This window comes from Camponotus vicinus, unplaced genomic scaffold (assembly GCF_025532165.1).
Source record: "Camponotus vicinus isolate PSW18456_S1 unplaced genomic scaffold, iyCamVici1.0 SCAF_12, whole genome shotgun sequence".
Lineage (NCBI taxonomy): Eukaryota > Metazoa > Arthropoda > Insecta > Hymenoptera > Formicidae > Camponotus > Camponotus vicinus.
Genome location: NW_028141948.1, coordinates 17,422,949 through 17,447,140, shown reverse-complemented (window position 1 = coordinate 17,447,140; position 24,192 = coordinate 17,422,949). Strand labels below are relative to the sequence as shown.

The 24,192-nt window shown below is 36.3% G+C and overlaps 3 protein-coding genes across 5 annotated transcripts in view; 2 read left to right on the top strand and 1 right to left on the bottom strand.

Moving 5' to 3' along the window:
- The first annotated feature begins 200 nt into the window (after positions 1-200).
- On the top strand, positions 201-3,915 carry Grp (serine/threonine-protein kinase grp). Of its 2 annotated transcripts, none has more exons than XM_083084366.1 (7): positions 201-683; positions 1,050-1,273; positions 1,383-1,703; positions 2,282-2,485; positions 3,025-3,245; positions 3,379-3,513; positions 3,590-3,915. In XM_083084366.1, the coding sequence occupies exons 2-7, from the start codon at positions 1,093-1,095 to the stop codon at positions 3,788-3,790; spliced, it is 1,263 nt and encodes a 420-aa protein (XP_082940492.1). In that variant the 5' UTR covers positions 201-683; positions 1,050-1,092; the 3' UTR covers positions 3,791-3,915. The 2 variants fall into 2 exon arrangements, with proteins under 2 accessions (XP_082940492.1, XP_082940491.1); XM_083084365.1 differs by having other exon boundaries at positions 201-755.
- Positions 3,916-4,108: 193 nt separating this feature from the next.
- Positions 4,109-15,546, top strand: LOC145962888 (acyl-coenzyme A oxidase 1). The gene is made up of 11 exons (XM_083084354.1): positions 4,109-4,469; positions 7,534-7,693; positions 7,864-8,032; positions 8,513-8,636; positions 8,708-8,827; positions 8,976-9,091; positions 9,185-9,354; positions 9,837-9,999; positions 10,146-10,489; positions 10,596-10,851; positions 10,973-15,546. The coding sequence occupies exons 1-11, from the start codon at positions 4,352-4,354 to the stop codon at positions 11,231-11,233; spliced, it is 2,001 nt and encodes a 666-aa protein (XP_082940480.1). The 5' UTR covers positions 4,109-4,351; the 3' UTR covers positions 11,234-15,546.
- Positions 12,105-24,192, bottom strand: part of Sdc (Syndecan) — a 69,373-nt gene continuing 57,285 nt past the window's right edge. For both annotated transcript variants that reach the window (XM_083084374.1, XM_083084375.1), the window contains exons 2-5: positions 18,485-18,674; positions 17,871-17,968; positions 17,168-17,339; positions 12,105-16,936 (exon numbers count right to left, since the gene is read on the bottom strand). In XM_083084374.1, the coding sequence (XP_082940500.1) occupies positions 16,755-16,936; positions 17,168-17,339; positions 17,871-17,968; positions 18,485-18,674 (642 nt within the window). In that variant the 3' untranslated portion in view covers positions 12,105-16,754. The remainder of the gene's footprint in view (positions 16,937-17,167; positions 17,340-17,870; positions 17,969-18,484; positions 18,675-24,192) is intronic.

Genomic DNA, 24,192 nt, shown 5'->3' with positions numbered 1-24,192 from the left:
TCGAGAGAAGAAGCCAATAGGAATCGATAATTATGTAACAAGAGTTTGAGACACGTGCGATAAACAGTAATTATTCGCTTGTCAATCTAACGCAACAAGGGACGTTTCCAATATGATTTGAAATTTTAATTGCGAAGCAGGCTTAATGTATCGCGAATAGCGACAGCGCTCGATCCATCATTTCTTCTCTCTGTCTCTCTTTCTCTTCCCCTCCTCTTTCTCTCTGTCGCGTGGTCCGGAGTAGCACGAATTTTCGGGGTTCCGGAAGAAACGTGGTAATTTCGGGCGTTTTATCGGGACGATCGTATCGTCAATTGTACGCGTGTCGCGTGTCGTTTCGTAGTGTCGCGCGGAATCATAAATTGGCGGGAGCGCGCGATGATGATTTTTCGCGCCGTGCCGGCTTTCGGTCGAGTCGCGCGACACGATTCCTCCATGTAACCCGCTGTAACCACGTGCTTTGAATATCCTGTCGGCCGTTACAGTCGACTCGCTCTCGCTCTCGCGCGCCAGGAAGTGTTTTTTCCGCGACGCGACTCGACGCGTCCGACGTTTTCGATTTCACGGACTCGCCTTTCTCGGCCGACGATTAAGATCGCCGCTGTTACACGAAACACGGAATTATTTTGCGCAGCGAACGCGACAGGGGACCGTGAACGTTTCGTCGCGTCGAATAAAGAAAGGTATGCCAGAATGATCGAGTTCGTGGACGGCTGGTTCTTTGGCCATACCCTGGGCGAAGGAGCCTACGGCGAGTAAGCGTCTTTTTGCTTTACTCCATAATTTTTATATTTGTAATTGTTTTTCGACGAATATGTTTGCTCGATTCTCGAATGATCCATTGTTCTCATTGTTTGAGTTAGATGTTGGAGTATTCGAGTGATGGTTATTAATGGGAAGTTTTATTCAATTTAATGTCATTTTTTCTCCTCTGAATTTTTTTATAAACAACAAGAATTTATATTTATTTAATTAGGAGAATGTATTATTTATGTAATAATAAAATATTGTGCGTATAATTACAATTTATCCCATGTGACTAATTGCAGGGTCAGACTAGTCGTAAACAAATCTACAGGCGAAGTTGTCGCTATGAAAATGATTGACATAGAAAAACATCAAGATGCGAGTCAAACAGTTCGTAAGGAAACTGCTATTCATCGTATGTTGTCGCATCCTAATATAATACAGTACTTTGGAAAGCGCAGTGAGCCTAACATGGAATATATATTTTTACAATATGCCTCGGGTGGAGAGTTATTTGACAGAATTGGTAAGATTAATTAAAAATTGATAATGTAAAATAAACAATATACGAGCCATTTTATGAAATATTTTAGAATATTAACATGTATATAAAAAATTTTATATAATCTTTACAGAACCTGATATTGGTATGCCAGTATGGGAAGCGCAAAAGTATTTTAGACAATTAATTTCTGGAGTAGAGTACCTGCATAGTCGAGGAGTTACGCATAGAGATCTAAAACCAGAGAATTTACTTTTAGACGATAATGACAATTTAAAGATCAGTGACTTTGGATTAGCAACAATATTCAGTATGCAAGGGAAAGAACGTTTATTGGAAAAAAAATGTGGAACGTTACCTTATGTCGCACCAGAAGTACTAGTAAGACCGTATCATGCTGAACCTGCAGATGTATGGTCTTGTGGAATCATCCTTGTGGCTTTATTAGCTGGAGGTAAATTTCCTGTACAAAACTATATGAAATATACAGGGTGTTTCAGGAGTAGATAAACTTTAAAAATGTATTCTATTTGTTTTATATATGAGAAAACATCATATGAATTAAATCTAGAAATGCTTCCTTTCTCAATATAAACATTTTATATTTATTATGGATTTTTGACGAGAGTGTTTATCAAATCAAGAATATTACTTTTTTGTTAAAAGTAAATACTAATAGTATATATAATCAAATGAAGATTAGTGGAGAATTAATATATTATATTAAATATAGTGCGATGAAAAAATTCATTATTTTTGAAATATCCTGTATAAAAAGAAAATAACAAAGGCTATTTATGATTTTGATATTGTTCTTTAGTCTCTAAATTGATTATACGCAATTATATGTTAATTTATTCTGATAAAACTGTCCAAGTTGGAATTGGTTATTATTATTTTACATTTAAAGAAATAAATGATTGTGTGTAACATAAAAGTCAATGTGTTAATCTTTTAATATAACATCTATTAAAATATCTAACATCTAACTTACATTTCTCAGTTTTTAACTGGTCCATGTCTGAAATATAGAACTGCCGTGGGATCAACCCTTGGCAGAGTGTCCTGAATATGTTGCATGGAAAGAACGGAAATATATGTCTCTTACACCATGGAAGAAATTGGACAATTCGTCATTATCATTAATTCGAAAAATTCTTGTGGATTCACCATCAATGAGATACAAAATATCAGACATTAAACATCATAGATGGTTTGTCACGAGCTTTGTTAAAGGTAGCTTTTTAGATTGATACTCTTAGAAAAACATTCAAAATATAGTTATATAAAATAATTTTAGCATAGATGTATTTTGTTAACACTTGCAGAAGATTAACATTAATTTATAGAAACCGCAGGATAGTGTTTACTTAGTCAGGTACTGAGTGACTCTGAGTATTAATAAAATTACTCAAAGTAACTCGGTACCTAATTTAGTGGATACTGTATGCAACGAATTCTTATTGCTTCTTTTCTGCGTAAGTTACTTTATGTTAATTAATTAGGTGCACACACGCATAGAAAATATAATATGGGGAGTTATATCATCAATGAAGCTCTTGCCTTTTCTTTGGTAATACAGCTCTATGAGTTTAATCGAGCATCATAAAGCTAGATTACCAAAGCAGAGAGCATTGGCACACTCCTAGACTGATATGTGAAAATAGTCAAGTTTTATGTGTAAAATAGTATAAGAATCTAATATTTCTAGGCAAGATTTTTTAGTAGATATTACATTTCCTATGATATTGAGAATAAAATATTCACAATTATAGGTGACGAGGTAGATGCACGAAGTCACTTGAATCTGGCATCTACAGAGGACGAAAGTTTAAGAAATGTCTGCTTGTCACAACCTGAATTCCCTCGAACGGATAACGGTAATACAATTCAATTCAATTTAGATGAGCGTCCAGCGTTTTCATTTTCTCAACCTGCTCATATGGAAGATCTTTTATTATGTACGCAATTACAAGCACTTACACAGCCCAGTCAGGTACAACATGCTTTACTAAATAATGTACCATGTTATGTATCGCAAAAAAGTAGAATATAAAATAATGTACCACATAATATATTGCAAAAAATAGAATATAAAATAATCCTATAATATTATATTTTACTTGCAGCAAAGTTCTTTCCAAAGATTAGTCCGCCGAATGACTAGATTCTTTGTTAAGATAGAATGTGAGGATATTATAAAGAGGCTAATAAGATATTGCGAGAAGGAAAATTATGTTTATCGCGTCAATGAATTTGGTGTGGTAAGTGATATAAAGAGAGTGCAAAAGTAAATTTAATTTATCAAAGAAACATAATAACATGATTATATATTTCTAGCTCACAATATCAACGATAGATCGGCGAAAAATGCCACTCGTGTTCAAAACAAATTTTATAGAAATGGATGGAAATGTTTTAGTCGATTTCCGCTTGTCTAAAGGATGCGGTTTGGAATTTAAAAGAGCGTTTATTAAAATTAGATACGCAATGGAAGATATTATTGTAAAGAGTTCTGTGGCATGTTCGAAGAATCAATAGCAGTGATAGATTTATAATAAATATAGGAGCATGTAATAATTTTTGTATTCAATTTTATATATTTTTATAGTAAAATTTTCAGAAATTTTTTTATGAAATAAAATTTCAATATTCTTTCCTAAAAATCTGTGTATCTTTTGAAAATACAAATTTCTTTATTATGACGAATTTCGATTATCCGTACGATACAACTGTTTTATCAAATGTTGTACGGAATTATAGGATTTATAACGAGATGTCGTTGGCGTCGTGCCTTATGTCGGTCGTTGCTCTACAAGAGACGAAGAGACTGAACGAATAACGAGATGTCGTTGGCGTCCTGCCTTGTGTCGGTCGTCGCTTTACAAGAAAGAGAATGAAGTGGGACTGCAGGATATATGATACATGTACAGTTACAGTAATGTTCAGTTGCTCGTGTCTGTGGTTAACGGTTCGTTTATCACCGAGTGCGAGGCGTGCAAGAGTGTAACCGGTGGTTCACGCGAGTATATTGGTACATGCTCTGGAACGTGTGACATATTGTTCCGCAAAGTGTAGCCGAGTTATTCAACGAGAATCAGAATGGTGACGATAAACGTGGATCTGCGACGTGAACGCGAGAGATGCAGCTTCAATCCCATGGAGCTTACGCACTTCTGGGATGGCGATTCGAAGAGAACGTCGCAGCGGCGAGAGCGAGGTGCGTCTTTGTTGATTGAAATTCACGCGAGAACTCGCGCATCGTACGTTTCCGGTGACTTTCGCGTGTCCGAAAATCATTCCCGCGGTTTTTTTTTCGATAGTTGCAGCAATCGCGCGCGCGACTATTCAGATTAGAGATTGTCCGAGTGATTAAACAAGAAAAGAGAGATTGAACATTTACACGGGCAAATATTTGCGCTGAGCAAGCTCTTATCGGTTCCTTTTCACTACGTCTCCCTCTTTATCTCTCTTTTGCTTTATCTCTCGTTACTCTCAATAAAACGGTGGACGTTTAATTGTCTCTTATCGAAGAGCGAAAATTATCGCAATTGTACTATTGTTCGTTATGTCAACTAAGGCTCGATTGCACCAACGTGACTTAAATATATATCTATCTTTATCTTTCTAAATAAATAAAGACAGACATATATTTAAGTTTCGCTTAAAGCTGAAATAACGTTGATGCAACCGGGCCTAAATAATAAGAACGCGTATAATTTTCTAGCGCGATACATGACAACAATCATAATCACTTGACACTGATAAAAAATAATGAATAGCAAAATTTTTAATGCAAATTGCTGAGAGTCTGCGTCCAAAGATAAGCATGTATAAATAGCTATATAAGCGTTAGAATAAAAACAGGCGTTTATAATTTTTTACCACACACACGCACACACCACACGCATTTTCGCGTCTTCGAGAGGTTAAGAAGAGATTAAAGTGCAGAAACGAGAAGCTGCGACAAGAAAAATTTAAAAAATTGCTTCTTTTTCTACGGAATATAATACGAATACGTCATTTTTGATTTATATTCCACGTTATATTCTCTCGATAATAATATTGATTTAACAATTTTTGCAACGCACCAATAATGTTATCGCTTTAAAAAAGAATTATTTGGATGCAATATATGTTATTACAAGTGTTCTGTCTGACAATGAGGGATATGATAAGCGATTAGTGAATTTTGTTTAGAAAAAAAAACACTTGCGTATGTATTGCATCAGCAAGATTCTTGCTAATTCGTTATTACAAAAATTTTCTCATTCTGCATAATTGTGCACGCGTCTTTTTTATTATAGTCGTTCCACTCAACAAATGTAAAAATAACAATTTAAATAATCTTTCTGTAGCACGTACTACATCAGTTAAAGAGAATAAACTCATCACACATTGGACTTAATCAATTTATTTTGTAATACTTGAGAGGCCGGATCCCTCACCGCAGTTAAATAGAATTTGACGTCAGAGATGAAAAATCACATATAAATTCTGTTCTTGTAAAGTATATTAAAATAATTAAATTCGCAGTTTAATAAATAGCTGAAAATCTTAATCGATCAGGCTTAGTTTATGCTGCTAATGTAAATATAAAATACTTGTACAGATTGAATATGTGTATTTGCGAAGGATTTAACTGATTATTGCCAATCATCGTTAATAATGACAAAAATGTGTTTATGTAATGTATTTTATTATATCATCTGTATTATGGAATATAATAATGATAATAGAGACTGATTTAATTTAACGTATTTTTTTGCGAGAGCAAATCTGTTATTATGATTTCCCACTCCCAACGTCATCATTTGATGTAGAGGTAACAGGAGCTCTGTAGTCATATTCTGCATAATCGATGGACTTTGGTATCATATTTTTTATACCTCATATATTGCTATATATTTTATAGATGAATATTTTGTAATGATAGTTTTCTAGATATAATGTGTTGTTTCAATTATGATAGTAATTTCTTTTACTAGTTTGATAATCAACGTGTGATACATATTGAAATTTGTTGCTATATAAAATTAGTAAAATTCTCTATATATTTTTTTTCTTTATATATTATATATATTTTGTGAAATAATGTAAATATATAAAATACACATACACACACACATATATATTATTTATAAAATTACTATCAATAATGAATCGCGAGTACTATAATCATATAATATATATATATAATTGATCGTACTACAATATGTCATATATCTTCTAATGATACACGAATAAAACATGTTATTTATCGTATTGTGCTAATCGTAATATATATTATATGCATCTTTTATTTTAATGTGTTCATAATTTTTGTATTATATGAGCATATGTATATAAGCGGCTCGCTATCTTTTAGATTTAAATCGCTGATTTTGTGTTGAAGGCACGTATCTTTGTTGTGAGCTCGCATTTGCAACTGATGGCCGTTACAAATATACGGAATAGTAAATTTTTTTACGACTATATTCAATGCAAATTCCAAAGTAAGATGTCTCATCTTAATAGCTGTTTCAGCTCGAGTGTCATATTTTTTCGCGACCTTATTAGTTCGATTTTGTAATTAAGCGACAAAAACTGATTATTGCCAATCATTGTATTAAATATCAGCTAAATCATTGTATTTAATAATGACGCGAATGGAGATATGCACCAATGACTTGCGGAAAGACATCGATATTCTGCAAATATTGAAAACAATTAAATCAATAGCACATTTTTTTGTTAACTAACAATTATTTCGAATACTTTGACAAAAGCGAGATAAACTTTCAATATCCAAAAATCGTGTGTGTCAAATGCTTTATCCTAAGATTTCTAATTAAAGCATCTTTAATTATAAATTTAATTCGATTAAAAAAAACCGCTTATGTGTATGACATGTATATAAAAAATAAATCATACAATGTATCTGTCTATGGAATAATTTCGCAATTTTATGTTAATTTAAAACCATTGCAAACGTATTGATAATATTTGCATATGCACATACATCCAATTAGCAAGAATTAGTTACACTACTTTTTAAAAAATATCTGAAATAGCGATACAAAAATTCCATCATCTTATCATCCATTTTTTCAACTTTCAACAAGAGTTACATGTATTATGTATTAGAATAATCTAATCACATATACTTTGCATAGCTTATATTTTGCATAACTTATAATTTATATATAATGTTCTAATCCCCTAATTTTGATTATTTTGCATTAATTTATTCAGAAAGTATCAAATCAATTTTGAGTTGTGTAATTCAAGCTAATTATTTGCAGAGAACTTCTTCCTGAGCGATCCGCTGCTGCATGATAGAATTCCTGCAAAATATAAGAGTCACAAAGAAATTTATGAGGAAGCGCTAATGAAGGGATGCCGTGTGATACAAAAGGTGCAACAGTTACAGGAGTCGGGGAAAGGCGGCATGGATGTTTTCTCGTAAGATATTTACACGCATATTAAATAATGTAGAGTTCTATTTCATTATTAGAATAGAAAAGAATAGTGTATAATATTAAAGTTTAATGTTTTGTGAAAAAAAAATTCATTAAATAAAGAATTCATCCACGAGAGAGTCGTTCGATAAAAGAATTTGTGGCGTTCTGTAGACAAATCTTAGGAGGCATGCTAGGTTCGGCTATACTGAAGGACGGGAATCCGTTGACGCTGCACTACGTCATGTTTATACCGGCTATCATGGGACAGGGTACTGTCGAACAACAAAGTTATTGGATATCTAAAGCTTGGAGTTGTAATATCATCGGTACTTACGCACAGGTATGTTTTCGCAACCATAAAAATTATGATAGAAGAGAGAGGAATCATTTAAGAATTTTTTTCTTATGAAAATATGTCAAAATTGATTAGTTTTTTTTTGCATGTATGGAATATTTTATCATATTGATTAGTAGGATATATTAAAAATTATTTTCTTTTGCTATCTTAATTATTAATAAGTGCTCATCTTGTAATTAACTTTACAAGATTTATAGCTACTCATTAATTTAGGGAAAGCGCATATTTTACCAATCTATCAAGCGCTCAATAACTATATAAAACAATTTATTTTGAATATACGTTGTGAAAAACAAGTTAACATAATTTCTCGTTTTCGATATCTTCAATTTGGATGCATCATTTTGGATGGAACCTGTTTAATTTTTAATCATGAAATTGTATAACTTTTAATGGAATTTATAATTTTATAGCTTTGTAAAAATTGCTTAATTTTAAAAAATATGATCTGTGTACTCTTAGACGGAGCTTGGTCATGGCACATTTATCCGAGGCTTGGAGACCACAGCGACTTATGATCCCGAAACCAAAGAATTCATATTAAATAGCCCGACTCTGACATCGTACAAATGGTGGCCTGGTGGTTGTAAGTATTTTCTTTCAGATATATTAATCTGCGCTCTTTATGTAGGCTCATAGAAGAAAAAATATTTTTAGTGGGTCACACAGCGAATTATGCAATTGTCGTTGCGCAGTTATATACGAAAGGAGAGTGCAGAGGTATCCATCCTTTTATCGTGCAACTCAGGGACGAGAATACTCATGAGCCTTTATCGGGTATGTGTGAATTGGCATACATACGTCTTTTTGTAATGAAAAAGTTATATATTTTTTATATAGTTTCTCTCTCTCTCTCTCTCTCTTTCTCTCACACTTTACTTAAGACTTAAATTGAACATTTTTATAATGAAAAAATTTATTTTAGGTATAAAGATCGGTGAAATTGGCACCAAGTTAGGAATGAATGCAACCAACAACGGCTTTCTCGGTTTTGAAAATGTTAGAATACCACGCGAGAATATGTTAATGAAAAACTCTCAGGTAACGGACAAAGTAAACCGTCATGATGTTTAATCCTGTCTAATAGGAGATCTAATGGAAAGGTTTAATGATCTAATTTTCTCCGCTTTTTAGGTATTGGAAGATGGAACCTATGTGAAAGCACCTAGTGATAAACTCACATATGGTACAATGATGTTCGTTCGAGTGGTATTAGTACGTGATATTTCTAATTACTTGTCGAAGGCGGTCACCATAGCTATTAGATACAGCGCAGTAAGACGACAAAGTCAGATAAAACCCGAGTATGTAAAATGTGATAAGAAATTAACATATTATATTATATACTTATCTTGATACGAAATATTATCGCGTTTCTTTTTATATTACTTACATGTTCAAAAGTCAATTATCAACTCCTATATAATAATTGGCAATACATATATATTCATGTATAACAATTGGTATATGTATTCGGAATATTGTGAATTAGTTTTAATTTATTTATTAGTTTTAATTTATTTTAATTTTGCAATATAGATACTTTATTTTATTTTACAATCTGGCAACATATCTGAATTTTAAAAGATCTTTTTTATTTCTTTTTTTTCTGGAAGATATATTGTAATCATTTGCAATTCATATTTCATAATAAATCTGTTGAAATAATGTTTTGTCAAAAGTTATATATCTTATGGCTCTTGTAAACCATTGAATTATGATTGCATTGAAAACACAAGAACCTTAATGCACAATTTGAATATGCTTTTTAATTTATTTATTTTAGTGAGCCAGAAGCACAGATTATAGATTATGTTACTCAACAATACAAATTATTTCCCAATCTTGCTGCATGTTTCGCATTCCGAATGTGCGCTGATTGGATTTGGGAGATGTATAACAATGTGACAGCTGAGTTAGATCAAGGAGAGTTAGAAAGACTTCCTGAGGTGTGCAGAAATCTTTCTTATACATTATTAAAGAAATACAAATCAAATATTGCGTGAAAAATAGTTCCGTATAATAAAAATTGATTTAGGAATTAGATACGTCTCTCGTTTTATATTATTAATGAAAGAAGAAAATTGTTTTTTAGCTACACGCATTGGCATGTTGTCTAAAGGCAGTTGCATCATCAGATGGAGCAACTGGCATCGAGCAATTACGATTGGCGTGTGGTGGACACGGTTACATGGATGCCAGCAATTTACCGGCGACTTATGGTTTTGTAACTGCTGTCTGCACTTATGAAGGTGAAAATACGGTTCTACTACTGCAAACGGCTAGATATTTAGTGAAAGCCTGGAGACAAGCAGTCGGTGGACAATCATTGCCACCAACAGTAGGATATTTAGCTGTCGTTTCACGTGGAGTAAAACAGCGTCCTTGGAAAAATACTTTATCCTGTATCGTGGAAGCACATCAAGCAGTTGCGGCAGGGTAAATATTTCATCTACACATTAAAAAAACAACATTTACAAATAGAAGTTTAACATAGCATACATCAGAGCAATTTCATGATCGCGATTTGTAATTTTATTTATAGTAAAATTCGCCTGGCAACGGAAAATATGGATCGCAGAATACGTAGCGGTGCATCACCAGAAGATGCGTGGAATCAAACCAGTATTGAATTAGCACATTGCGCGGAGTCACATTGCCGAGCTTTTCTAGTGATGAGATTCGTCGAGGCCGTAAGCGGACTGACTAGGATCTCCAAGCAGCTTCATGAAGTTTTAATACAACTTTGCGAATTGTATTCGATATACTGGGTCTTACAACGACTCGGAGACTTTCTGCGAGTCAGTATCATATCCATATTTATTCTTATATTAAATTAAAATCGCTATCATAATTTTATGGATATTATTGCTTGAATATTGCAATATTTTTTTGTAATACAACGATCCACTTTAATTACAGTTTTCCTGTCTGAATAATGAAAATATTCCGGCGCTTCAAACACGCTTCGAAGAAATGCTCGCTGCGATCCGTCCAAATGCCGTTGGTATTGTCGATGGATTCGATATTCGCGACGAGGTCCTCGCATCTGCGCTCGGCGCGTACGACGGAAATGTATATCAGCGTCTCTTTGACGAGGCGATGAAGAGTCCGTTGAATCAGGAGAGTGTGAATCAATCCTATCATAAGTATCTTAAACCTTTTCTTAAAAGTAATTTATAATATCGTGTGTTTATCACATGAGTCAACAGCAATTTTATCATAATAAATAAATAAATTTGTGTAAGAAAATACAAACATTTTTAAATACGAGCCAAAATGATTTGCATAATTTTGCATGCAGAATGTATTATATGTCGTGATATCCGGTAATTATATTCGCAAACATCGCAGCAAGTTTGCAAGGAATAATTTTACGCGTAAAAAATATTTTGGCTTTTTTTATCATAACAAATCATTGTCGTACAATATATTATATATTTGTGTATGAATATTTTATATATTCTATAGAATTATTGTACTTCATGTTAAAACACTTGTCTTTTAAAAGACGTTTTTATATGACATTTTAACAAAAGCTTTTAAAACATTTGATGCAAATATATTTGTCTATTATATAATCAGTAATCAATATTAGTGAGAAAATTGTTTCAATATCATATATATAAAGTGCTTTATACATTCATAAGCTAATTATAAAAGATTGATATTTTTGATAATGATATTTCATTAAGATATTGCACACTGAATATGTAAATTAGGGCATATATGCGCAATATTGTTTTTACGAATAGTAAGCTTATTCCGAGACGCATTATTAAAAAGAAAGTCTCTTGCAATTAAATGAGTCTTTTGCAGTTAAATGCCCAAATATGTATTTACAGATTCACCTTTACGGTGATGCTCAAATATTGTGGCAATTTAACATGTCGTCTCGAAGATATCAATACATATATTGTAATTTGATATGCAAATAAAATTAAACAATCTCCCTTTGTTATATCTTGGCGTATAGCTCTACAAAAAATTCCTATAAAATCTAAGAATTAAATGGAAGCGAGACGCTCGTATCTCGAAGAAGTTTTTCAATGCATTTCCTTAGACGATACAGTATTTATTTACAGAATAGGAGCGACGACATACATTATTGTTTGTTATTATACTAATATAGTGCAATTATTTCCGTTAATTAAGAATAACGTAATATAAATACCCGCAACAGCGATAATACATACGTTTCATACTTGTTAAAAGCTACTCGTGTGTTGGTTTGTCATCGTGTGATTACGCAGATAATAGACTTCAAATTTCGGAGCAAAGAAAACGAACGCGAAAACGCGCGTGAGATTAAGAATATTTTAATGAAAAATCGAAACAAACGCTTTATCGCAATTGCGAGCGAGTATTGTATATATATAAGTACATATACATGTATATACGTATTTTGTGGGTTCGTGCATTGACGGAGATATATACACATATATGTAGTATAGATAGGTATAGGGAACAATAGGAAAAGGACGAGGAGCAGGAGGAGGAAGGTGACGGTTTTAGGACGACGATACTTACACTTAAAAAATAACATTGTTATAATATTATCATTATTATTAAATATTAATTATATATATATATATATATATATATATATATATATATATATATATATATATTTACTTTTAAAATTATTTTCATTCGTCCATCTGGCCTATGGGCTTTTTCTTGTCTCTAGCGTTAAACAGACTTCTCATTGCTATAATGATCTTACGGAATTACGTTCTTCTTATAAAATATGTTTTCATTACAATTATTTTTTTCCCCACCTTCGCTTAATCGCCTCTCGGACGTTAATTGGCCGCATGGTGAAGCTAGCAAAAGCCGAGGCAAGGGCACACCAAGCGGTCAATTAATTACTATCTAACGAACAATTTCATCTATATCATGTACGATTATTATTACAATAGAGATTACGAGCCCCAATTTCTAGGTCTTTCCTCGTTTATTTCGCACGGTTTATTTCAAATGAAATAAAGGATTATCGAGAGGAAAAAAGATGGCAGAGAAAGGAAAAGATATTATAGAGCGTATTGTAAAATGTGTTTTTAGAAAGTTGGATCTAGAAAATTGATATAAAATATTGGATGGAATTTATATATATAATCGATTTAAAAGAAATTCAAGATATATATATAACGAAAATAATATGAGAAAGAATATCGATTTATAATATAATAATCTACGAAAAATATAGAAATATTTGTTTGATAATAATCGACATTAGTTTTAACTATCATTACTAATGTTCTTATCAATTGATTCCTATGTATCAAATTTAGATGCACTAAAACAAATCTCGTGATAGTAAATCGATAAAGTTTTATAAAAATTAGCCCTTTAAATAAAATAAAATCTTGATAAACAAATCTTCCTTTATATACATAATTAGTACTTTTTAGATCGATTAAAATATAAATGAATAAAATTGTCACATACATGATATGCCAAAGAGAAATTATCCTTGTTAAAACCGTGACATATGTTTAATAAAGATAAATCGTCGTGGAACGCGACAAAGTTCGCCGTGGATAAGAGGAGAATCACATTATTCTCGGTAATAAAATAAATAAGGCGTTTAGTAGACTCTATACTCTATATCTTTTTATAGTATCAGCATATTCGTACGTAAGAAGCGCGAATCAGCTGAATAGAAACAAAAAGAGCAAAATTTGCAGGAAGATGGAGGAAACGATTACCATGCAGGATAAGAGTAATGTGCTGTGTGAGGTGAAAATGCAATGTGTGATAATAAGGCGAATCCGTGAGAGTTTCGTACCAAATCGCTGTTCCTTACGTAGTATATGGCAGTATCGGCATGATATACTTTTAATTACTTCCAACGCATCCAATCTTCCATAGCGGAGTTGGATTCTGCGAAAAGACGACGCTCGTACTGTTGCAAGAAGAGATTCAAGAATATTGATATAGGATATTGTAGAAATTAAAAGAGAGAAAGAGAGAGATAACAAAACGATGGAAAAAGGAATTATCGCAAAAAATAAAGAGAGAGAGAGAGAGAGAAGGAGGGAGAGGGAGAACATTAATAAACTTCGCAATGCAGATGGATCGCGTGATGAATACGGCTGAAAAAGTAAAATTTAGATACAAATTTGTATCGCTCTTCGCATGTTCCCTTTCGCTTTCTAACATGACATTATGGCATCATTTTTAATCGTACTAAGGCGTGCGCACTATCATATCGCTCTCGGGGCAGAAGGAACCACGTGTCGTGCGTGATTGTGCTTCTCGATCGTAGCATCCATCTTATGGCAATGTAATTTCTCGTCGTTTGAATAGTTTTGACGACGAGACGAACAAGACGGACGTATCGAAGATTTATCAGCATTGGAACTGCCTTAATAATAAAAATGCATGCTTTATCATATGGGTGGAAGGAGGGTATAGTTCCCATTGTCAATATAATTATTTGGACTCTGAGAGATGTTTCTGCTTATCCAATATTTGAAAATATTTAATGTATTTATGTGTGGAAAAAAGATGAAAAATTTTCGATCTTAAAAAGAGACTACATTTTAAAAATTTTATATTTTAAGAGTTACGTATTCATCTCGGCAGGAAATTGAAAACAATCACATGCATGCAAGCACGCATATTTTAAAAATATGACACGATAACTGAGAATTCATTTTATTTGCTAAATGCATGGCGATTCATATACAATAGAATGTTAATAAAATTCGACTAAAAGTTTGGCGAATACGCGAAATATCGTGAAACATCGCAACCTACCGTGAGGGCGTTTTAGTATTTATACATGTAATTCTTGAATATTAAACGGGATTTACATCAACGAGTTTTATTGGAACAAATTCAAATTGTGAGTAAATTTATACACGCGTTCAATTACGCGAATTTATCTTGCACCAGAATCATGCCAAAAGTCTTCGCTATAAACGAATATTAAAATAAATAGAAGAAAATGGAAAGGTGTAGAATTGATTATCTTAAAATACATTGATCTCCTTACGTTTCGACATTCTACAGGATACAACGAAACGACATTGAGAGAAGAAGTTATGCGGCGAAAATACGTATAAAATCTTATACAAGTTTCAGAAATAATCGTTATTCTGTAAAGATATGTACAATATCGGCGACCGACCGACTGATCGGACCTAAATCCCCTATCACTAAGCAAATTTGCGCAACTTATATAATTCTTAGAAACGTGTGTATGTGTATGTGTATGTGTGCATCATGACTAAACACTTTTCGTTTTCCTCAGAACTTAGATATTGGTCGGTTCGGTCGCGCTATGATTAATGCGTAACGCGTATTCTTAATAATAGGCGCCCTTTTTATTCTCTCCGTAATTGATCGATCGGTCGACGAGTCCCGCCGTCGTTTACGCCTCTATTGAGACGCGAACGCGCGCTAAAAGATATAAATTTTCGTCGAACTCGGTATTAAACGCTCGGTATCAAAAAAAGTAGATATCGTAAATTTAAAAAAAAAAGAAAGACGGAACAAGCAATAGCAGCGACGCGGACGAGGTTGCAGCTTAACTCCTCGCCGCTCTTGCTGTCGGAGAGAAATCACGGTGCCGCAACGATCCTTCTTCCCTTCCCTCCTTCCACCGAGAGACAGAATGATTAACGACATAGCAACGGCGTTTATCGCCCACGAATTTTCACGCTCTCAGTTCTGCACATGTATATACGTATACATATACGTAAATATTATATATATATATATATATATATATATATATATATATATATATATATATATATATATATACACATATATATATATATACATACATACATATACACATACACGTATATATTTATACATACATTTCTAAATACGCTTGTAAATGCATCTTGGAATTGGTGCAACCTCGCCGACGATGTCTCGACGGGATATACGGGATACGAGAGCCACAATCTCGTCGTTCGCTATCCGTCGCTTCCAATCACCAGTCGGGATGATTACACTCCGAAAAGGATCTTCGGAGGATAGCGAATGCGGTTAAAATGAAGATACAACGAAAAGAAAAGTCTCTGTACAGAGCGCTACAAAGGGCGAATCGGAGCGTTAAAAGCTGAAAAAATTCGGCGTTCGGTGAATGGTCCGTCGGCCGAGAGAGCCGCGAATTCATCTTGCCTCAAACTCTCTTATTCGCGTGCGCCCTTTTCCTTCGAAAGTACGACGAGATACAGCGCGTAAGAAAATACAGTCTCCGAGAGTCGAGAGAAGTTCGGGCGACCGAGAAGCGTACGCGCAAACGTCGTCGTCGTCGCGAGCCTAAATGTCAAAAGGGAAGCTCTCCGGAGGAGAATCGTGAAAAATTACCTTCCGAAAGGAAGGGGAACGCAAAGGATATACGGATACATAGGGTAGGTAGGTAGATAGGGATATGTTGTAACGGGTGAGCTACAGCTAAGAGCAAGCGAATATCGCGAATATAGGTGCCGAGAGAGAATCCGCGAGAATCGGCCGACGTTCCGCGAGCGACGTTCCTCGATAAAGCCCCGGCGTGTTGCGGGAGAGTCTATGGGCGCGCGCGCCATGCGGTTCGCCGAAGTAATCGTTTTTTTTTTCACCATCGACCAGCGGGATTCTGAATGCGGGCGTTGTCGATCGTCGGTGGTCCTTACTCGGCTTGGCATCGTGAGATCGCGAGAGGAATCGGCGAGGTCGTCGTCATCGCGCCGCCGTCGCCTCAAGCGTAAAACTCCCGATTGTGGTGGGGCGCGCCAGGCTTGGGGAAGGCTTGCGCCGCGGGTGATCTCCTCGGCTCGTCCAGGGCGTACGAGCCCTCGTCCTTCTTACGCATCCGGTACACGATAAACATGACCACCAATATCGCGCAGAGCAGGCCCACTACCGCGCCGCCAATCACAGCTGCAAAACATGATCGAGATATCATCATACAAGGTCTTCTTCTTCTTTTTCTTTTTATGCTCGCGAAGAATAATCTTTGTTCGACGCGTGTAATCTCTAATCGAATCGAGAATCGAGCACTAATCGTGACTGGAGAAACCGTTCGGCCACCAAGAGACGTCATCTCTCGATGCGAGATACTCGTCGAGTGTCGCGTTGAATTTGATGAAAACAAATTCTTGTCACACTTACCGGCTAATACACCTGGCTGCGCGAAGAATGAGCTGGCACGGTCCTCATGTTTCGGATTCATTATATAGACTTCGTGGATCTCGTCGGTATTGTCGGCGTGATCGTCTTCCGTGCCCGAGGGTTCGATTACGTCGACCTCGTTGGCGGGTCGGTTTACCGCGTCGATAGTCGTCTGGAAATTGGATACGGATCTCTTCAATCACTTTAATCTGTTTAATTCGCGACTGTGTACGGGAGAGGAAGCGCGTGCGCGCTTGTGTCATCGAACAAAAATGTAGTAATCCGTTTCCGAGAACGGGAGGTGTCGTCGCGTCGGCACTCTAATCGGGCAAATTAGATTGCACGCTCGTCCAGGAAACGCAAAGTGTAATATCGTAAAACATCGCAAAAGATATGATATACTAGTGCACGGTAATTTATAAAATAAAATGCAATTATAGTTTTATATTATTATCTATATTCTTTCTCCCTTTCTTTCTCGTAAAGAGAAAAAAAATTACACGCAATCGAGCGATTTGTATTTGTAGCAGATTATATCCGATTGCGTGAATGTTTGTATATTTCTTTGCGTAAAATGCATGAATAATATATATTCGCAACAAACGTCAAATTTTATTTTTGCAAATTTACTAAAGAAGAGAATGATACGAAAATGCTTTATAAAGTTAAAGATTTGCATTTGCAATCAACTTTAAGATATTACCTGTTGTTTAGTTTTGGCGTTTGTCTCATCAATAAAGTACGGAGGTCTCGCTTCGGTCGGCTTGCTCGGGATCTCTAGTCCATTATTACCATTAAACTCTGCAACGTAAAGTTACAACGGATACATTAAAATTTGCATCTCGGATAAATTTGTGTATCAATTTGCGCGGCGATTCCGAGATTCGAAATTGTTTTTTTTTTCAACTGGCACGTTTACGAAGGCCAAAGATGAATTTCCAATCACTGTGATCGAGAAACGAAAAACGATCCGCATAGCGGTGAAAATACACACGCTGCGTATTTTTTTCAATTTTTAGAAAAATCTATCGCTGCTATCGCCTTTGTAACCACTACACGATAGTTTATTGATGTATTTTATTTCACAATCGGCATTTTTTTACCAATTAATGTAAAAGATTTATTAAAAATCTTTAAAGCAAACACGCGCATTTGAAATAAACAATTATCGTTAAAAGAAAAACCTAGCTTGATAAACATTTAGCGATAAATAAAAATTGTAACCGATATGTTATTTATTTTTTCCCATCAAAGAATCATTGCTTTGATATCTTTCACAATTGCTATTTATTTATACAGAGATAACGAGCATTGTACCGTGATCATCGTCTCCGTCCTCGTCATCAGGGCCAAGGCCACTGCCCGAAGCCTCGAGATCGTCGCGATTATCACTGACACCTCGACCGGAGCCTTCTAAAGCGTCCTGGTCATCCAAGTACAAATCGTCCGGGAAGGTATTGTAAGTCGAGCTCGCCGATGTCCTCTGCTTGGTATCGGTCTGTTCCTTCTGAAAATCGAAATTATAAGGTGAGATTTAATCAATACACGTCTCTCTCTCTCTCTCTCTCTCTTTGAATTAATATTAAACCTTGCGGGAGGATCGTCTAGGATATATCTCTCACAGGTCACTGACACGTGGGACGCTACATCCTTTCCTGCGAAGCTTGAAACTTGACATCGCGCAGAAACGCGACGAAGCTCTGAGCTAACGTAATTAAAGGCACGCGCATATTCTTGCGCGTCCTCCTTGACGCGAGGTCTCTGTGACATGAAAGGGCTCCGGGGTTCCACGGTTCATTAAATTTTAATTTAACTCCACCACGAGGTAAGAGCGATCCCGTTTCCCTCCTCCTCTCTCGCGGTAGCTGCTTCCATGAACGCAGCGCGCTGGATTTACAATCCAGCACCGACGTCGAGCGTTACCGTGCAAATATCACGCAAGAGCGCGAACAAGCGCCCGTAGGCTTGTTGCTCAAAATTTTCCCAACTCTGGATTGAATTTTATTTTTGGCTTAAAATACGTTTACGACGCGTAGATTACGAATATGCAAGTTTCCAGATGAATCGAGTTACCGTCTAATTTTCGCCCTTGTAAAAATTTCATCTAATTTTTACTCTGATGAAAAATACTTACTTCGGTCATTTTCTCTGGAACGGTAACTCGAGCCATCTAGAAACTTGCATATTCCTAGTATAATATACGCGTTATAAATTTTACTTAAGCTAAAAATGAAGTCCAATCTCGAGAAAATTTTGGGCAAGTTGTCCGTGCTATTTCAGGTTCAATAAAGACAGAAGAACAAAATAAACTCTAGCAGAGAGAAAGCTAGAGAAAGGGGATTCCTCCTTATGAAGAATCCGCGTGGGTGGCGCGAAGTTAACGTTGCTTCGTTCTATTTCTAGTCAGCTTCGTCTCCTTTCCGTTGCCTAGTACAAAAATAGAGATCGCCTCCTTTACGCCTCTTTCTCGTTTCGACGGTTCGTTTCTTTCATCGCGTGTTTTTCTGTTAATTGTGCGCGGATTAAAACGCCAACTCGACGATACTTGCCGTTCTAATTATACGCCATTATTATTTCATCCGCAGAGCAGCCGATAAAATTGCATGGTCATTAAATTGCGAAGAAACAATCGCTCTATCTCTCTCTCTCTCTCACATATAGTTTCCTATAACACGTAACAAAGAATACGAGTACGGTTAGCGGATGATTGAGGAGGAAACGACGGAATGACCCACGTTTCCGGTTACGTGATGTCCGCGGAATGCGAAGTAATGCACTGCGAGAAACGTATGGAACGCGTTGATTGACGAGGAAGCGAGATTGCAAACGCCAATATTCCAACTACGCATTGTCTCTAGGAAAATTTCATTTCCTCGGAACGATCGTGCAAGTTTTTCCTCCCTTTGCCTCTCCGTCTCGAATTCCAGAAATATATTACTTTATAAAAACAATACCCTTCTTTTCTTAGATATAACACAGAATGTGGAATATATATTATATGTACGTTTCATACACACACGACTATAAAATTTCGTTACATTTTTATTTCTATTTCATTGATCGATATCGATATATCACGCGATAGAGTCCTGCGTGAACGGTTATAAAAAAAAAAATGAGTAGTTTTGCAATGTAATAACTAGATGAAAAAAAATGAAAGTGATAAAGAAAAAAAAAGAAAGGAAAAGATGCATTTCTCGCGCGACACACGACCTTCGCGTCAATAGCCGCGATTGAATGGCGTTATTAACGAATGCGTCCCGTGCGATCGATAGCGCGAAATTCGCTCTCGCGGATTGTATCTCGCCGCGCTCGTTCACCGAAACAGCGATTTCCTCCCTTTCGCTTTTGCACCGAAAGACAATGAACGCCCAATGACCGTCGAAAACGCGCACACCTCGTCAAACGCGTTCCCGTTCTACGCACACGCAACGATCAACCGTACCGTATGTACCGCGACCGGTCGCGTATTCAATACGTCGAAATTCAAACGTGCGCGACACGTCGAAGAGAGGAAATAACCAAATTACGTGACGCTAAACGCTGACGAATCGGCGGATTGTCTCCAACGGCGATCAACCGGAAATATATTTCAGATCTGTTTTATTTAATTGTACTACATGCTCTCTCTTTCTCTCGTTATACTTTCTTTATTCAAAATAGAATAAACGTATTATTGCATTGACAGAAAGAAACAAAAAAATTGTAAGAAGCCACAGAAAGTGCAAATGAAAAGAATAGATTTTGCGAATCTTATCCCATCTTGATTTTGTGCGATTTTTTTCGACATTTTTCTTACTCTTTCTCTTTCCCTCTAATCTATTTTATCTCTCAAATCTCTATTTTCGATGCGATATTTGTCCACCAAGAAATTGCCATCCAAGAATGGCAGGGAATCGAAGAGGACGACAGCGTCAACCGCAATCACACTCTTCGCACATTCAGCACATCGTGACAATCTCTCGAGAAGAATGTCGCGTTGATCGAACGCGTCGCGGAAGCGGATAGAGAGAAATAACTATTATAATAGGTTCACGCATAAACCGACAACGCACCAAGCAGCCACGCTGGCGCCCAGGAGAAACCCTTATTCGGAACAACGCCAAGTAGGATAGGTCCTGGACGAATGCCGGATGAGCGTGTTCGTCGCCCGGTGCATCCCCCAATCGATATCGAGAAAATTCAGCCCAGCCCGCGAGCCCTGCGGATGCGACAAGGATCGACTTTGGATTGTCCCCGTCAGCAGAATTTACATGCGACACGCTCACCGATCGCTCTCGCGGGCGAAACACTTCGATTTTTCCCGACGCACCCTTTCCTCATCCACCCTTATTATGCCGAGGAAGACGGCAAGAATTGCGCGGGCGCGCGATGTTATCGACCTTCACTTTGGCCTGTTCTGTCGCCGGAAAAAAAGCTCGCCGACCTGTCAACGTGCCTTCACGCGCCTTCACGCACCTGCGACCCGAATTCCTCGAGGTCACCCGGGATGTTCCAGTCGACGGAACGACGTCGCGAAGACACGGGAAGAGGCGATCCCTCGCGCCGACTCTTCGCGCCTACTCGTCAACACGCGAGCATATCGATGTTACCTCTGTACTTACGCGTCGAGTCGCTTAGGCCGGTGACGGCTGGAGAAGATGCGAGAGTTCCGCGATGGAAAACGGGAAAATTCGGAGGGTGATGCGCGATGGTTTTAGGCCAGGTGGTGACTGCACCGAGGGTAGTACGAGTCCGACCCAGCAGACGGCACTGCTCGCGACTGTATATACATGTATGTGTATACAGCTCTCCCTGCGGTTGTATATACATTTATGCTATACAGGATGTTTCTTCAAATTGGAGCAAGATTCGAGGTGTATTTTTTTTCTTTTGTAAATTGGAATCTGTATTTTTTCCTCGGAGAAAACTTGGCCGGACTTTTCGATATACCTCGCAATTTTATTCAGCAATTATTAAAGAAAAAAGAGACGTATACGCTCTATAGAAAATTTATAGATAAAAGCTGCAGATAGAGAATCGCGTTGCGTTTCGTCCCTCTCTTCTTGGTTTACACGAGGTAAACGCGATAAATCCGTCAAAAGCTTTGCTCGCTCGCGAAACGTATTCAATAAGTCATATGATAAGGCGATTCGCGAGCAGGACGGGATATTGAAAATCTACTTGGTCGATGGAGCTTGTTGCGTGTGTGTTTGCTACGAATATACGATCGACACACGTCGCCTTATTTGAATGGACGGGATTTTTCATATCGAATTCGAATCCGAGGAACTTAAACTCGGTTCGCGTCAATGTGTGTGTTCTCTCTCTCTCTCTCTCTATATCCCGTGTAACTCTCGTATACTCTCACCGTAGGTTCTTCGTCCTTTTTATTTTATTATTAGTTTATACAACGATGAAGAAAACGATGTCAACGCTCGAGAAAATGGAAAAATCGATCGTTGGGTGGTACATGTAGGGCTTTTTACAATGTGAGCACTCGATGTCGATATACACGAGCGATATTACATGTAACAACAAAGTAAGAAGCCGGAAAAATGCGCTAAATGAAAGGGACAAGAACCAATTCGGTCTACTAATTCCGTCGTCAAACAAGCAATTGCAATTGATGCGCGCAAATTCGTTTTTGCTTGGGGCTTGTCTCGACTTATAATTTCTTTCATTATAAATCCCACGATATTTTATTACCTGTATATATATTATGTACAAAGTGTTTTGCAAGAAAACTGATAAGTTTTTAAAATAAATTCTAAAGTTCATTCTGAGCAAAAAATTCATATAAATCAATTCAAATTTTATTATATTTAAATTCATTTATCGAAATATAAAAAATTTATTAATATATTAATTGTGTGGTCTATAACGCTATATCCTGCATTATGGTTCTCTCTCCTGATTTAACTTATCACTTTTAGATTTCTTTTTGTTTGGAAAAATTGTGTATCTAATGATGGTAAACAGACTCATTAACAGTTTGATGTAGGCAATTTTATTAATATTGTAACAAACAAAAAATACCAGGCGTTTATAATTTTTATTATGTAAATATTCTCTTAATCACGTTAATTGTTCAAAATGTCCACCTTCTGCATACAAACATGCTGCTGCTATTGTAGTATTATAGACCGTCGCCAATTAATTTAGCCAAGTTTAATGCGAATAGTATCTGTGGTCTCTATTATTCTGTTAACTAACTGTTGATGGAAATTTCTGGTTTACCGTCATTGTACGCACGAAACTGAACAGTCCCATAAAAAATAAATTTAGATGCATGATACCATAAACATCCTATAATGTCGCAAAATATATTAAAATATATTGTAAAATATATTGTAAATTATTTTGGATAATTTCATATTTATATCTCTATATATAAAATAATCAGGAGAATGTGTTATTTTTATAGATATCAATAATACTGATATCTATCAAACACATAGGAATTTATTTTTCGCGTGTATTTTCTCCGCAAAATTGCGAAGACGTTTATGAAATAAATTTTTTCAAATAAATTTTTTCAAAAGAGAAACACATAAAAATACGCATAAAAATGTTATTCTACTTCATCTAATTTAGAAGCTCTATCAAACCATTTTGGGCCGTGTACATTTCGCGAACGGTTCGCTGACAGTTATGACAGGAACACGTGGAATACGTGCGGCACGTGGCAGGTAAACGACGTTGCTTGCCGACGATGATCGCGTTATCTCAAATCGTTGGCTCTCGTTGTTGGGCAGGACGATCGTGCTCTCTCTGTCTCTCTCTCTTTCTCTCTGCTCGACGCAACGCCTAAACGTTCACGGTGCGCTAACTAATTGTGCTACTTGCCAGCAAGACCGAGGAGAAGGCTACACGGCCGATCGGACAATTACTCGACGGTGAGAAAAGGACGGCGCGGCGGCGAGGCGGAGGAATTCTGGAAAAGTGTGACGCGCGCGTATTTTTATAATCCTCCTGATCTACATGTGGGCGAAAAGCGGCACGGAGGAGAGTCAACTCGATACCATGCATAGATATGCGCCGAG

Coding starts and splice junctions, on each gene's coding strand:
- Grp (XM_083084365.1), top strand. CDS start 694: ATGATCGAGTTCGTGGACGGCTGGTTCTTTGGCCATACCCTGGGCGAA. Junction 1,274..1,382: donor AGAGTTATTTGACAGAATTG/GTAAGATTAATT, acceptor TAATCTTTACAG/AACCTGATATTGGTATGCCA. Junction 1,704..2,281: donor TGTGGCTTTATTAGCTGGAG/GTAAATTTCCTG, acceptor TCTGAAATATAG/AACTGCCGTGGGATCAACCC.
- LOC145962888 (XM_083084354.1), top strand. CDS start 4,352: ATGGTGACGATAAACGTGGATCTGCGACGTGAACGCGAGAGATGCAGC. Junction 7,694..7,863: donor GGCGGCATGGATGTTTTCTC/GTAAGATATTTA, acceptor GGCGTTCTGTAG/ACAAATCTTAGGAGGCATGC. Junction 8,828..8,975: donor TACTCATGAGCCTTTATCGG/GTATGTGTGAAT, acceptor AATTTATTTTAG/GTATAAAGATCGGTGAAATT.